The sequence below is a fragment of the Neopelma chrysocephalum genome, unplaced genomic scaffold (assembly GCF_003984885.1).
Source record: "Neopelma chrysocephalum unplaced genomic scaffold, ASM398488v2 Primary Assembly neopelma1_159, whole genome shotgun sequence".
NCBI lineage: Eukaryota > Metazoa > Chordata > Aves > Passeriformes > Pipridae > Neopelma > Neopelma chrysocephalum.
In genome coordinates this window covers 389,819-406,550 of record NW_020897821.1, presented here as the reverse complement: position 1 = coordinate 406,550, position 16,732 = coordinate 389,819, and the positions used below count along the sequence as shown (strand labels likewise).

Here is a 16,732-nt window from a genome sequence, read left to right as displayed (position 1 = left end):
TGTTTTGCTTGGTGATTCTTGATTTTGAGGGAAGAAATTATGCCTGATGCAACTTTCACACTGAAACGATCTGAGATTTTTGTTAACAAAGACAAAGCTAAAAATATAAATCAGATAACATTTAGAGCTGCAAACTCCTCATCTAGATACAATACATTCCCTTTCTAACCCATAAAATGCATTTTAAACCAGTATTTTTTTTTGTTTTAAATTTTCAAGAGAATTTTGTATCAACTTCCACTTATTTTTGGGGATGTATTTCAAGCCATACAACACACATTTCCCAACCTTTTCACAAGGTGTCTACTGTTACACAGGTTAAAACAGTTCTTTCAATACTAATTCCAACCATATTTTCAATTGGATTTCATCCTGCTCTGGTAACTTCTCTCTTGAGGTGACAAACTAGCAGTACCTGAATTCATTACAGCCTGATTAATTATGCTGCTTTCATATACAAAGGAGAAAGAGACTTCAATCAGAAGTGGTAACCTTACACAGTACCTGTGTAGCAGCGAATCAGAACATCAATCCCAGATCCCTGCACTTCCATTTGCCTTGTGAATTCTTAGTAATTACTTCTCCCTTACTATCACATAGGTCAGCTCAACTCAACACCTTGAAAAACTAAAGGAAGATGTTAAGAACACTTCAGTTCTAGTTGACAGAACTTATACAAGTTATCAGAAATACTGCAAACTGTACCTTATGCTCTGCACTTACCACAACCCAACTCCACTACACAACCAGCCTTTTTCTCCCCCAACTAAACAGGAGTTTGGGGAATAAAGGGGGAAGAGAGGAGTGCAGCCAAATGCCAGAGATCTCTTTTCTCATAGAGCTGAGGACTTGCCAAATTTTCATCTTTGGAGGCAATTTCCTTAAATGATCCAGAAACTGAGAACCACCTGGCTCTTCCCTTCTCCTAAAGCAGGGCTATCACCAGAACACACGGATGGCCCAGAACACCCCACACCTAGACAGCAATACTGTTTTTGATTGCTTTCTTTTCATGCTTGTTAACATGCAAAGGCAAATTAATACAAGACAAGAATCAGGCATATGTGTCTAAAACACACACTGCATAATTAAACTGAGAATGGAAACAAATCAAAGGTATGTACGTTCAAATAGTATTTATTGTTCCTTTACATAAAGGAACAAGGAACTTGGCAAATATTTCTTAGGAATAAAGGCCCATCTTCACAAAGGTATGGGTTATGAATAGCAATGAACAAGATAAGAGCACACAAAGCCAGCTCCAGTAAGCCACAGACAGAAGCAGAGCCAGACTGACAATGGAAGAATTCCCACCCTACCGGAGCGCTCTCCACACAACCGTTTAATGCCAACACACATCAGCATTTACAGGGAAAGTGACACTTCAGAGAAGTATTTTCAAATGCAAAGTTTGGGATATCTCTTTTTTAATATGGATAATACTCAAAGCATATTTCTCTCTGCAGACTTAGGTCTCTCGTGCTTAAAGTCTGTAACATGCCTGTGTGCTCTGCTGCTAACGGCGATTTAAAGAATTTGCTGTACCTACAGAATTGTATTATGGAGATCCTAGAGGGTATGACTAAAACTTGTTGAAATTAAGTTCTAAGAAAATATATAAATGTAGGTGACTGGTTAGGGTTTGGTTAAAGTGAAGAACAGGAGGTGCTCCCACACCTCTCTCTCAGAGCCAACCGCCTGTAATAATAAATACACAGGGTTGGCCGTGGAATCAGGTGCTTTGCAGAAAAATAATAATGCATTAAAAATACTGCCAGACCAACAGGCTCCCCTGTCTCATTCGAAGCCACCACTGCCCTGTATGAACAAAAACTGCAGGAACATAGCTTAGACTGTCACACTCAGGCAAAAGGAGCTGGCACTGCCTGAAAACGAAACGCAGTGACAAAATGTCATCCCTCTTGTTCTTCACCTGGGGATGCCCCTGCATCACACCCATGGGCCCTCTTCTAACTAGGCAAAATCATGCTGCAGCTAACACATAGCACAAGAATTTACAGTGGGAGTGGGAAAAGTATGGCATCAGCTTGTAAACACTCACCCCTAAAAAAAAAAGGAAGTAAAACTTAAAAGTAGATTCTTTAATAAATAGCATTGTTTAAATACTTAAGGTAGCTCCTCCTGTAAACTCTCGTCTTTATTCAGTTTCTGTAAACAAAACTCTGATTTTTGTCACAGAGATTTAAATCCACAGAATAACAAGCAATTGGAAAACATTTTATGAAGTAATTAAAACAAGTTGTGAAATTATATTATTCATTAAATTGCTAACACATTCTTCAGAAGAGAATGAAATATAACTAAAAATTCAATGGGTTTATTTTTGACTATATGCTTGCCTTCTTTTCAATATTTTTCCTCAAAATTTAACCATGGAAGGATACATTTATATGAACAATAGAGATGAAAATATGTACTTAATATTTTATCAGTTACTATTAACTTTGCTATAAGTGTTTCAAAATACATATTCCAAAGATATATATAAACCAGGCATAAATTAATCTTTAAAATTGCAATAGAGCAGAAACCTCCTTCAGAGTCTCCAGCTTTGGTTGGCTCAACCAATCTGCTATGGCCACTCAACCAGTTAAATAAATTTCTATAATGATTTCACCATTTTAGGCTGCCTATCTGCAAGTTCTTACTGTCAACACGAATTACTCTGTGTGCTGCAATTCCCCCCATCAATTGAGACAAAGTATGACTGTTGTAGTGCTCTGTTAACATGACATGCCTCTCATGGATCCGGATTCCAAATGTCAGGATGATCCGGCACAGCAGACGGAAGTGTCCTGTATCAGATCTGGGAGGGCAGCTCACACTGAACACTTCAGACTAGGTGGGGAAAGCTTTTTTTTTTTGATGTGCAATCTCTGGTAGGGTGTCAGTTCTGAACAACTTCCCCGTGTTAGGGTGGCTCTGCAGTTGGAGTGTAAGAGGCTTAAGGAGGATTAACGTGACACAGCTTGATGGGTCTGTTTTACGTGATGCTCATTCCAACCAGACACAGGGCAGGTGGCTTTGTCTTGGAGGGGAGGGAGGGCAGGAAAAGCTATTCAGGTGCTGCTGTTGGTTTGAGTTTGTTTGTTTGTTTGTTTGTTTGTTTTCCTGGAGAAAAGTTGTATCAGAAATTCAGTGCAAATCAGAAGTTTTCAGAGAAGAGCTACTCACATATCCCAACTGAATGCTGGAGGTAAAAATAAACCCCCGAAAGTCTTAAAAACTCTAATTGTTGTTAACGTTTATGTGATCACATGTTCAATTTAAAAAGCAATGAATCTCAATAACATATTTAATATATTATTACAATATTATAACAATGAGATAATATTATAAATATAATAATCTCAATATATTTAATTAAATAACTCAGAAGTAAGTTATAGATGACACTGCCTTTTTAAAGATTTTGAAATCAGAAGACTTAGTTAAATTCATAATTTAAGTAAAAAAAGCAAAAATCTGATTTCGTAGAATCTGTAGTTGGAAAAACATTTTCATAAGAAGAAATGCAGCTTTGCTGTCTCCCACCCACACTTAGTACAGCTTAATAAATTTACCACAGCACTATGTAACACTTAGAGAGTAAGGGCTTAAATAAAGAAAATTATGTTAAAAAGTAACTGGTCTTCATCGCCATCAGGATAAATTATTTAAAAGGCAATATATATCCTTTAAAAAGTTTTGTGAAGCCCACAAAACCTTGTATCTCAGTAGATCTAGAATAAAAAATGCATCTGACTGCAGACCAACCAGGATTTACGGCTCAACACAGGCTGCACAAGCTGAATTATGGATTACATTACATTTTTTTATATATGGCACTGCAGAAAAGAAACCCCAACGGGTCAAACTGACTTATTAATCACCACAGCTAAAATAAATACTATATGTGAATACCATCAACTCATGGGCCACAAACTAGATCCAGGCAGAAACTTCTGAAGATACTTGGAACATTGGAGTCTTCAGTAGATATCAACAATGTCAACTGAAAAGCATTAAAACATTCATTAAGCAATCTTAAACTTCCATTAATTGGTGTAAACTGATCAGATGTCAAACTGAAATACACAGTCTATACACAGCTACAGATTTCATTGTGTAGAGTCCAGAGTCAGATGAACAGAGTTGACTCCAGCCTGTTACTTTCAGACTTTCAGACTCTCATGTTCTTCATTAGGAGTTTTCTAAAATAATGTGTCATTGCTCAACTGATTTGGACACTGGCATGCTCAAAACTGAACATTATGATGGGATGGAATCAAATCACCTGTTGTAATTCTCCTTGTCCTTCAGAGAAGTCACAGTCCCACTGCAGGTAAGCTCACCAAAATAAAGAACATTTCACAATACTAAGAAATAACTAATTGAAGATTCAGACTCATAGCACTTCTTGAAGTAAATAAAAATAATTCTTTTTCTGGTTTCTCAATCAAGACATAAGACACTGATGCCAAATATTTCCAAAGATGCAATTTTTATTTACAATCCCTTCAGAAAGACAAAACCTACCTTCTGTTTTAATTTTCTTCTCGAAGCCCTTCCATATTGCTTCTGAGTTATTTAAGGAATATCATGAAATTAAAAGAATACTTGATATCTTGATGCATGTTTTTTACTAACATCACTGGCAAACTATTCTTACTTTGACTACCTGCACAGCTGACAACAATACCAGGGAAAGTTCTTCATTGTTCTGTTACTTAGTAAGATAAAAGCTAAGTAAGTCAACAGCAGCATCAAATTCATCCCACCTCATTGTAGCTACACAGCTGAGGATAAAAATTTTTGATAAAAGAATTTTCTGGTGACATACATTTTACCAAAAGGCAACACACTCATGGCTGTCAGTGGTGTCTGTGGGCAGGAGTTGAGCAGACTGCACTGTTTCCTCTTCCCTCCTGTAATTGAGCTTCAATGTACTGAAATTGGATGCTATTCATAAAAATTACTTACAGAGATGAGAAAATTAATTTTGGCTTTGGAGACAAGCACCAGGCATATTTTCCCAGTCCATTAGATTCAGCTCATCTTTTGCTTTGTAAAGATGTTTCTTATTGTTTTTTTTTAATTGTAATAGCAAAAAAAAAAAGAAAACAAATATAAAAAAGAAAACCAAGGTATTAACAAAACCTTGCTTAAAGAGAGAAATGTAGGTGGCTTCTTTAAAGGAGAGGGAAAAATGTATCACAGGACAGTGATATGGCCTGGGAAAAAAATGCCCTCTGCCAACACCTCCCCTATAGATAAAGCAGGCTGCAGTGCTGCTGTCTTTTTGATCAAGAGAAGAAATCCCACACCAATGACTGTTTCCCCTGACAGACTGCTTGTCCTTTTTAATGTTACATGAGAGCACCAGCCTGAATTTCCCTCCCCTCAGAGCTAGTACCACTACCACTGATTAGAGATGCTGGTCTGCCTAAGGGTACTCACTTCATTGGCCAAGGCTGTTTAACCTGTTGTGCTCCTTGCATTCCCTACCTTCCCTTTGGAGATGGAAACTTTGCCTTTTCTATGGAACTTTTTGCTCATTCTCCTAACAGAGCTTCCTCTAAATTGTTCAGTAATTGGTCCCTCATACAGAGGTTCAGCTCTTTGGCTTTGCAAGAGACTGTCATGCTCAAAAAGACTGGAGAATTATTTCTTTTCTTGATAATTACAGCATGGGTCAACACTATTTTCATGGTGCTGAAGCATGGAAATCACTATCTACGATACCTTCTACTTTCTGCAGAAAATCTCAATTCTCTTCATTTGCCTCCCCATACAACACTGCTGTTCTTTGTCCTTCTGTTTGCTGAGATAATTATTATACCAAGATTACTACAAACAGAATAATAAAAGCCAGTGAAAACAGGCCTACTGCACCACCTCCTTCAGAGAGCTGATCAACAGGCCCTGCTCAAAGCTCCTCAGAAAAGGGAGAGGGTGAGTCAGGGTAAGACTTCCCAAAGTGGTTCAATGGCCTAAAGTCTGACTCTTCAGCACTGGGACTCTGAACTGACCTAGAGTTTCCATACACAAGTTTTATAATAGCTTAACTCAGTTGTAGTTAACACTGTGGAGTGTGTGTGTGTGTTTTCAGTCATGCTTGGAAAAGTGATGTGTAACCAACCCACCAGTCAGTGAAACTGCCCGTGAAACCAACTCCAGATTCCTGAAAAGTGGTACCAGTTAAAAAGCTATAAAGACCATAATTTCTTCAAATCAGTGTAACTTCACATAGGCCAAAAAAGCAAGGTTTTACTCCAAAGACAGGAGGAAAAGGAGGGAAAAGAAACAATTTGACTGACAAGTCATGGAGACACTCATGATAATTTTATCACCACAGTCCCTCTAGACTGTAAAAAATTTCTTTAGATTGTTGCTATTTTTTAACTTCTCTTCTTCTTTTTCTGACTGCTTTTTTGGTTGCCTATATTAAAAAAACCCAAGCCCCACCAGTGTAAAAAAGGATGCCAAGGTTGGGGTGCTGCATGATGCCCTTCCCTCCCTGCTGCACCTCCCCTGCAGGAACTGGCTGCCAGCCTGTAACTTGAAGGCAAGCAGTAACCAAGTAACTAATAAATAAGGAGTACACCACTAAAGTAAACAGTACCCTAGCTATAATTAGCTTGAACAGACAAGCTGCTGGTGGTAGATGTCTCTCCGAGTTCCCTCAGGCCCTCTCCAGCCCCCACAGAATCCCTTTAACCAGCATGCTCCTGTTTGACTCCAGGCAAAACAAAAACAAAAAACCCCTTTTTTCCTAGTCACTCACTAGAACAGAGTGTGTAACAAAAGGAACACCAAGACGAAGATCCCACTATCAGCTGGTTTAACTGTATTATTTCTTTGAAAGCAAAATACTGCCCGTAATATTCAAGACATGTTGGAAACTTCATAAACCTGCATTTAACACACACTGATAGTCCCACAGACCTCCGTGGTCAAACAGCACAGGACTTTTCTAAAGCATGTAAGATGCTAATTTCTAGAAAAGAAAACTCTGGGTTTACCATAGGAAAAAAAGAGAAAATAAAATGGTTTCCTACATCAGAACCAGAGTAGGAAAGGTGAGTTCATGCAGTAGGAAAGACAAGGAGATTGACAGGAACACCGACGTACACAGCGCTCCAACAAAAGCTTATTGCATGTAATTAATGTTCTACACGAGGCACATTACTGACTTCAAACAGACCAACCACTCTGCTTAAAGTTAAGCATGTGCACAAGTCCTTGCAGGTTTAGAGCTCAAACTCTTTAACTTCTCATGAATGTGGCCAAACAGGACTCACTCTGCCATGGCTCTTCCAAGGGAAGGATGTGCAATGCACGCTGCTCACGCCTCTTGGGAACAGTTTTTAACAAAGCTGAGAGGCTCATTTCAGCTCAAAGTTTAAATATTTGAGCCCCACCTTCAATTTTATCATTGGCAAATTTTAGCCAGATTGTGAAGGAGGAAGGTGGACAGTAGGAGATTGGTCAGTGCATGTGAAAGAAGTGTGAGCTTTCATTTCCAAATGAAACAAGGGTTTGCTCAAAACACTCTTACAATTCAGAACAGATCACAGACCTTAAAAATACATCATGTTCCTTGAACAGCAAAGTTGCTTACAATAAATTTACCTGCACCACAAACTCCTGATATTGTGTCATTTCATGATGACATTATTCATGAAACCTGTAGTAGGGACCTGGCTTTACATTTTGTGCACATGTACATATAATATGCACACATGAAACACTCATAAACTGATAAAGAAAACACTCTGACTTACATTAAAATCTTGGAAGACTTGCATACGGTAAAAGGAGGCCATGAAAGGCCTGTTTTCATTTTTCTTTCTTACACACTGAGCTTGTTTTCGATGGGGACTACTTAAGATGAAGGGATAATTTTTTAGTATATATAATAACACAGTAAGTTCTGAATGAAATGTTTATCTGTCAGGAGGTTTTTTGCCTTTTTTTTTTCATTCAAAACCCTCTACTTTTTTATCAACAGGATTTTGTAAGAGCACATTTAACTGTAGCATAATGCATAGTGCTGGGAAGGTCCCTTTAAGGGACACACAGGTTGGAGAGTGGTTTGGTTCTACAATTGACATCAGGTAAAATAATAATAAGTTCTGTTCAGTACTCCTAGGTAGAGTGTTTACATTAAAAGCTTGAAGTTCAAGACTGTTTGCCTAAAGGCTCAGGGTAAACTAAAAATGTGACCCCAACTGTCACCCTCTGTATGATCAATACATCACTTGACTTCCTATAAAAGAATCAGGCTGAAAATATCCAAAAATATGCATCTTAAAACATTTCAAGTTCTTTAGAATTTTCTCAAACCTCAGCTTCAGTAAAGAGTTTCTTGGGCAAAAAGGAAAAAAAAATTCCACAAAATGTACCTGGCATTGAATAGGATGGAAGGGAGAAAGAGGTTAATCTATCTGATGATTCTTCTGACTCCTCTAGGGAAGGATCACTTGAACAGGAAGCACTGCCACTTTAAGATACAGGTATAATTTTTTCCATGTATATGTTGAAAAGTTACACCCTGAAAATTTTCTGGTCAGGCTTTAAAAATAATTTTCACTGACATCTAAAAAATGTCACAGCACCTTGGGCCTTACCCTCTAAAGTCAGTGGGCAAACCCTCCAGACTTCCTCTTAGTCTTATCAGTTTTATTTAGCCAGAAGAAAGAAAAATTCTGTAATTATAAGTGTCAGAAAAACAAAGGCTGCAAACCAGATTTTATCCTTCAGTGTCTGAAAATCAGGAAGACAACCAGAGAAGACAACTGAAAATACAGAAAAACTCAACCCAAAACTAACCCCCCCCAAAAAAGGAAGCTCACACACCCTCTGTCCACACACATCCTCAAGGTAGCTGCCTATTGCAAGAGGAACACTACCTTCCCAGGTACAGCAGCAAACCTCCCTTGGGACTGACAAATAATGGAGGAACTATTAACTACTCCAAAGTCAGGGTGCCAAGTTTTCATTTTCCATGCTAATAAGCTGCACACACTATATTTATAAAGTATCCATAAATTAAAGAGTTGTATTTCATATGACCACATTGCTAAAATTATTTTCTTTTCAAAAGTGCAGTAATTTTTTTCTTTTGTAACCAAGGAGGATTTCCATCAAAAAAAAAGAAAAAAAAAAAAAAGAAAAAAAAGGGAAGCAAAACACTATTTAAGTGAGAATGCAGTAAGAAAGCCTTTGAAAAGCAGAGAAAGAAATGCTCTCATGGTCTCCTCCTGTGTGCTAGATCAACATCAGGCAGCCAGGTGGGATCAACTACCACTTCCATCTCCAAATGAAGTAAAAATCAAATTTGTCTTGGCCAATAAGGAAAAATGATTAATATCATTGAACTTCTGTCAGAATATTTTGTGTTACATAGATCAAAGGAACATACACACAGTATGCAAAGCTGCTCTCCCAGTAAAAAAGAATGTTTTTCCTGGCACAGAGCCACTTGCTGTTTTCTTGCATTGTTGCCTGGCTTTTTCCTCCTGTCAGCTGAGATCCCTGCAAACATGTTCTCCTGCCTCACTGTCTGTATTCCTGTCTGTTTGCAACAGGCACGGAAGTGTATTTCTACACATTCACTCCAAATTACCATTATTAATCATCAGTGTAAACATAGCATTAGCCATCATCTTTAATGCCTTCCTACTTTTCACAGCCAAGTCCGTAAGATGCATTAGAGTAATCTTTACAAGTCTTGTTTCACAAAATAAAATCGGAATTCTAAAAAAACCAGCCTGTGTTCATCAAGGGCTAAAACACAGTTTGAAATTAAATTCCTAAAAATGAAATTTTATCATTGGGGCAATTGATTTTTAAAAGGAAATCTCATTTATTTAAGAAAAATGTGTGCAATTGCTAATTAGGATAACATCTATATAGTGTTTCAAAAGATTGATTTTCATCAATAGGTGTTAACATGTTTCTTGTGAACTATTTTAATATTTACACAGTTTTGAAAACAGGAAGCAAAACAAGCCACAGAAGTTAAAGCTAAACTTGAGATTTCCAAAGATTCATAAAGTAGTATGCATGTAATTCCATGGGAAAAAAAAAAGTAAGGACAGACTCCTTTCTTCTGTCTCCTTGAAAATCCAAACCCATACATTTAACTGACAGCTTTGGGATACCTCAAATGAAATCATAACTGTCAGCAGCAGTGACATCCTACACCAACACAGGTCTGAGAGAACCACTGCATTTTATCATGGCAGTGATACACGGAGCAAAGAGTGCTTGAAAAGGCAATGATACAATAAATCATAAAAATTCCTCCTGTTCTGCTCTCACTCTACAGGTTTTAAAAGCATAAAAAGCAAAACTTTAACTTCTTGAACCATAAATGCTTGCAAAAGGTGTTCTGGTCTATTGTATCTGCTTTCATATAACTCAAGCTTAAGCAGTGTAAAGGATCTTTAGATTCCAGAGCTTTCTAAACATATCTTGACCATTTTAAACAAGAAGTAATTTATCAAGAGCCAACTATACAGCATGAAGACCAAGCTGAGACTTGAGCTGTTGAACAAGTTGTTCCAAGCACGTTTGAAAGTGGATGGCATAAAATTAACTTTAGTTCCAGAAAGGTGAGGGAACAGCCTAAAGATTTGCTCAGAGAATGGCAATCCCACTGAGTGGTGTTTTTCCCCCAAATAAAAGACTATTCATTGGCTCTGGTTCTTTGGGATCTGTCAGAAGCAGTTACCCCTCATATATTGGCTGGTGAATCACCTTCTAAATGTGTGTGATGTTCGCTGAATAGATACTCTGGGGAGAAGCCAAAGCACAACCCTCTGTAACAAAGACTTCTGCAGGACACACTGTACATCTCCTTCTGTTTAAAAGAGCAAGAAAGGAAGGAAACCAAGCCAGGTTTTCCAAGACACAGTTCATGTCTGACCCATTCCAAAGAGCAAATTGCCCAGTATTCCTGATTCTTCTTAATATTGTTAAAATATTGACAACCAACTTGAGGAAATAATTGCTGAAATGTCTGTGGATAACCCAAGATGAAGTGAGAATGTCAGCTCTAATGGTGCAAACAAATTAGTCATGTTCAGCAATGGATAACTAAAAAGAGACTGCAGTCAAAAGTACTTTTTCCCAACTATGTCACAGTGCTTCTCAAATAGTCATGAATCCATCCTTACATTTTCACTCAGAAATCAGGAGTTACTAATGGCATAAAGACCTGATAGACAGGAGGATTAAGTAACTTCTCTTATGCCTGCATTGGGAGGCCCCTGGTATAACACAGATTTACAAGTCTTAAACCAGCACCTTAATCATGTTTTGTACAAAACCTAAACACGAAAACAGCTTTAAAATACTCAAATTAAATCGTCTTAAAGATTAATTTAATTAAAAAATGTGGCGCCTCGTACCCGAAATAACGTTTCACAATCACTTCAGTAATTAGCTTTTCTCCACGCAAAACATCACTGTTTTAACTGTAGTTTTGGGACTTTCCAGGTCTGCAAGAACATTATCCTTCTGGACTATTATAATGGCTGGAATATACTGGATGAGCAAACACAGAGAGAACCAGATCTCCCTTGAGCACTGGCCCAACATATGGTCCTGCACATTTTGAAAGATGGTGTTTGGGATAGTTTGCTGCATATTCTTAAGATGACTGCTCTTCTGCTGTGAGAAAGAGGGTTTTTTCTTATCCCTAAAATGACTGTCTTCAATAAGTGGTGATTCACTGAACTAGCCCTGAAGCTGCCTTTGGAAGCTCAGTATTCAAAAACCATCTGTGCCAGCAAGTACCAGGAGAGGGCTTTCACTTGATATTTAAACAAATTATACCCTCAGATATTTCAAACATATACTCGGTATTTATGTATTTTGGGGTACTAGCCATAGGTCTCGATGAAAAAGCAAATTATTATTATTATTATTCCTATTATTAAATACAGCAAAATATTTGCATTTAACTTCTACACTTTAATTCCATAATAAAAAATGAGGGACTTGGAAATATGCAAATTCTGCACTCATGCCACCTTAGCACTACCCAGATATTTAACTTGTAAAAGCCACCTGACCCAGTCTTGGGATGGTTAATCCTTTTCTTAAAGCTTTAACTCTCACAATTATGTGAAAATACCTATTTCATAAACAAAACCAAATTTGAATCCTAACTCTTGAAAGCCTTACAATTCAAGAAAAAAAACCATTGAAAATGTGACCTGGATAGATTTGAAATCAAATGAAAAGCAACTCAGGCAAACAAAAGCAACTCAAAACTTCCTATATTTAATCTGACATTAGAGGTGCCTAAGGATGCTCACTAAAGAGCTGAAGTGGTTGCTGTCTTGTTTATTGTAACCTGTGTATGTGACCCACTGCCCTCCCTCTGCCTCCACTGGCACCATGTGTGTCCCTGCACATGGGTTGGGACTGTTAGATACCCAACTTGATAATCATGCATTCAATTCCAAGAAGCTGTAACTTTTTCCAAAAAATTTTGTCTACTGTTATTAAATAAATGGAAAGTCCCTAAAAAATTCTGCAAATGCAATATTTTCAACTCTGCAAGGCAGAGAAGCTGAACCCTTCCAGAGGTATCTCATTTCTCTTTACCTCTTCTCTTTTCCTCTTGATCTAAACCACATTATAATAATAAGCAGGCTGAATTACTGATGAGCTGCTGCTGCTACAGAGGCAGCTGTGTTTGCAGCAGATCATCTAAAATACAAGAAGACAAGAAAGACACTGAAAAGGAAGTGAATGAAGTGCAGGTGATCTCACATTTGCTGTCTCTGTCTTGCTGGAAGTTCCTTTCCAGCGCTCACTGGGCTCTGGGCCAAACTGCTTCAACAAGCTAAGCAGGAACTATTCACTTTTTATTGTTGTTAGGTTAGTCTTCTTCCTATTTATCACATGGAAATGGGTTAGCTCAGGGTACAACAAGAGCCAGAGCCAATCAAAGGGAAGAGGCAGGAATGCACTACCAGGGATTGGGATGGGGGTCACAGTCAGATTGGCTCAGGCTACTGACAGTCTGCAACTGGGCACACACGTGGTGGCAGTGCCATTTCAGAACATCCAGCCTCTGTTCATCCACTTTGTCAGAAAATATTTTTTGGAAAGGCATTTTTATATGGTGGTAGCATGTAGAAAAAAAATAAATTTTTTAAAAGGCATGTAAAAATAACCTCACTCTAAAACTGCCCATTTCCCATGTCCCCAAGTAAAAGTAATCAAAAAAACGTTAGCTGTAGTAGTACAGAAGAGAAAAATGATGGGCCTGATCTTATGATAATCCTCCCATCCAAAAAAAAAGTCTATTTTAGCTATGGCTTGAAAATGAGCCAGGAAGTCCAAATGAGCTCTGGCAATGTGAGACAGAGAACAAGTTTAAAGAAAACACTCTCGAACAAAGTGCTGGTGGAAAATATAGGCAATTATGAGTACAAGCTTTTTCACATTTATAAAAGCTGTAGAAGAGATTTCTCTCTATACAACAATCAGTACTTGAACACAGAAACATTAAGCTTTTCCATCAGCTTTTTGTCTTAAACAGAATATCCATCAGTAGTCCCTAAATTGACCTCCTGCTCAGATCAAAAGGGTATCATTAAAAAGATCCGATTTCCAAAGAGAAATTGTGAGCTGGTATTTCTGTTAAAACAAGAAGCTGGACTGAAACCCAACACTTCTCACTGAAAAATGGCCAATGCAACTAAGAAAGGGAGAAAAATGTACCATGCCAGGGTGGGATCATTTGTAAATTATTTCTTTTTGGATCAGCATATGGGCAGTGTCTCAGCTGCAACAAAAGCAGACATGTAAGTAAAAAAAGATTAATGAGGAGATTAGCAACTTCAATTCAAAAACTGGCTATTTTGACTCAGAAAAAAAAAAAAAAGGCAGGCCAAGGAAGCTCTGGCCAAGTCAGACCTTGCAAGCAGAGATTATCGGTAGCAAGGGCTTTAAGCAGCTTAGAAATTGCTTAGAGAAATCTGTGTCATAGACCACAGTGGAGGTCAGAGATCTGAAGGTGGATGTCAGTACCACAGAACAGCCTCATAACAATGTTTATAATCTCCAGAAATCCAAAGACAGATATCAGACAGACAAACAATACAAAATTTCACTACCCTTTACAGCAAAACATCTTGGAGGAGTTGAGTTTATTTCTGCCTAGCAGCCCTAAAATGAGCTCAGAAGAATAACAGAAAGGGAGTTTCCAGCAGCCAACTTGTGTGACAGCTTCTGACAACACTTTAGGTCCTGTTCCCCAGAAAAGACATTGAACAATGCAGATACAGCATCCAAGACCTTGAAATCAGCTTGCAGCCAGGCATCTCTGTGAGCTGGCCAGGATGGTTAGAAGCTGGGAGAAGAGGGATGGGAGCAATTCCGATTGAACTGGCACACAATTCATGGCTCCAGGAAATCCATGGATCGGCAAAAACTCCAAGGATAATTTGCCAATTGAACAATACAGTTGTTTAGCAAAATTTGGGCTAGGTGAGCAGCAAAAGGAAGCAAAAAACTCCAGAAGCCTTCGAAATTTGCCACAGACCTTTATCTTTCCTTGAGGCATTGTATCAGGAGATAAGGAGCTTCCAGGGAGAGAGGGAAGCTGTTCATCAATAACCCACTCAGGCAGAGAGCTCTGAGTAAAATGTTGCACTGAAGGTGATCACAATTTTGTCCATCAAACTGTAAAAGCTTACAAAAGGATCATTTTTTTTTAAAAGAGCCAATAGACAATAAAAATCAAATTCTGATACTTGGGAGAAAATATTCCCTTGGTCAAGTGAAGACAAGCAGGGAAGGTACAGTTGCTAAAATCTGAAAGGATCCATGTATTATTAGAAGGTTCAAATTATTTCTAAATGAGTGACAGCCAAAGCTGTCACTGTCCAGTTGAGCTTCTAATAAAGCTTCTTCTGGCCTGTTGGTGTGAGATTTCTTACAGGTGCATACGGAGAACAAAATTCTTTACCAAACATATGACAAGGAGGGAATAAAAGAACAACACAAAACACAGGGAGCTCCCTTAGTTTGAAACTAATTTTACCAGAAACAGGAGCACCTCCTAAATATTTGGAGTCCTAAGTCAAGTTCAGAATGTAAACAAGATCCACTTCTGTTCCTAGCTCAGCTAATTCCCTAGCACTAATCTTAGCACATGAAAAGAGAGAAGTCAGATAAAAGCTATCCAAAATGGGAAACAAAAAGGCCTTTGGAAATGCCTGGCATTTAGACAGTCAAATGTCTGAGCCAAAACTGTTAGTTTAGTTATTCAAAACAAAACGTTTGCCTTTTCCTCAGAACAGGCATATAATAGGGAGAATTCCTCTGACTCCACTGTGTAGGCAGAGCAGGAAAAAAAGCACCCAACTGTATCTGTGCTGAGCAGCACAGGGCTCTTACCAGCCACCCAACACACATCAGGCTTTGGATGACCTTGCATTCCATTGTGCAGTACAGCTACTGCTCCATCCAAGATAACAGAGAATCGTGCTAACAAATCTGCTTCTACTTCTTGAGCACGGTCTTCTCATTAAAATTTCATACAATTGAGCACAATCATAAGTTTATCTTTGCAGGGGTGGGGGACAACCTGACATTCTGGAAGAAGTTTTGACACATATTTGTCACAAAGCCACACTTACTGGTATTACTACAAGCTCTTGGTTCCAACTGTGAGCCTACAGTTATATTTTTCTGGACACTTCTTCACGCCCTACTCTTTTTTTTTTGGTTTTCCTTCAGATTATGCAGAGCAGAAAACAGGTACAAAGGCAGTGAGTAGTTTAGGATCTACACTTCCCATTCAACTACTTTTAAAATATTCTTTAATTATCTGCTGAAAGTTAATACCTGAAAATACAACTAAGAGAAGACGGCATTTTAACTGTGGGAAGATAAACTGGACTCACGGTCCTTCTAATTGAGAAATGTGCCTTTTCAAGGTACACTGTTCACTGAAAACAACTGGATGCAGCAACTCTAGCTGTTCCTACGAGGTTTAGGAGTAATAATCTCTCTCACTCTATACAGTCACATACCTCCCCTCCTATGGAGAGCAGTCCAGGTGTATCCAGCTTCCGTTTCTTGCGGGGACCGATCGCTGCCAGTGCCGTGAGATTGGCATCCCTCTGCCTCATCTGTGCCAGTTCTTGCTGCTGCATCTGGTAGAGAGGAACAACTCACTTTAGTTTTTTATTCTGTTGTCATTTCGAAATGTTATTTTCAGACCTGTAAGCGTGAGGCAGAAGTCACACATGAGCAATCCCTGACAGCACCTTGCTGTTCCCAGCCACTGTTCCTAGAGGAATAATGAAGATACAGAAGTTCTCATGACTTTTCACAGGATTTCTGCTTCCAAATAACTCAACTGATTTTGGAAACTCCATCCTTCTTAAAAACTGCCTTAGCAAGTACTACATACTAACTACATATCTCCAGTTTAAGACTGACATGAAGAATGTAAATGCCCATTCAAGTATTACAAAAATTTTTTTCATCTCGTTATTTATTTTAAATGTTTCAAATACTCAATATTTTCTTTAAAAAAAATCTAAATTAATAAAATACCTCTACCTAAACACTAGCTGAAGGTAATACTGACACAAAACCTCTACAACCCAAATTTACAACTGCTTTCTGGGATTAAGCTTTAGGTAAGAACACATTTGACTAGTTTGAAAGCTAAGAATTAAACATAAGAGAA

The 16,732-nt window shown here is 38.2% G+C and overlaps 1 protein-coding gene across 1 annotated transcript in view; it reads right to left on the bottom strand.

The window, feature by feature from the left end:
- LOC113976410 (transcription initiation factor TFIID subunit 4-like) overlaps nt 1–16,732 on the bottom strand; it is a 147,405-nt gene that overhangs the window by 28,693 nt on the left and 101,980 nt on the right. The window contains exon 15 of the mRNA XM_027701552.1: nt 16,068–16,190. Coding sequence (XP_027557353.1) covers nt 16,068–16,190 — 123 coding nt within the window. The remainder of the gene's footprint in view (nt 1–16,067; nt 16,191–16,732) is intronic.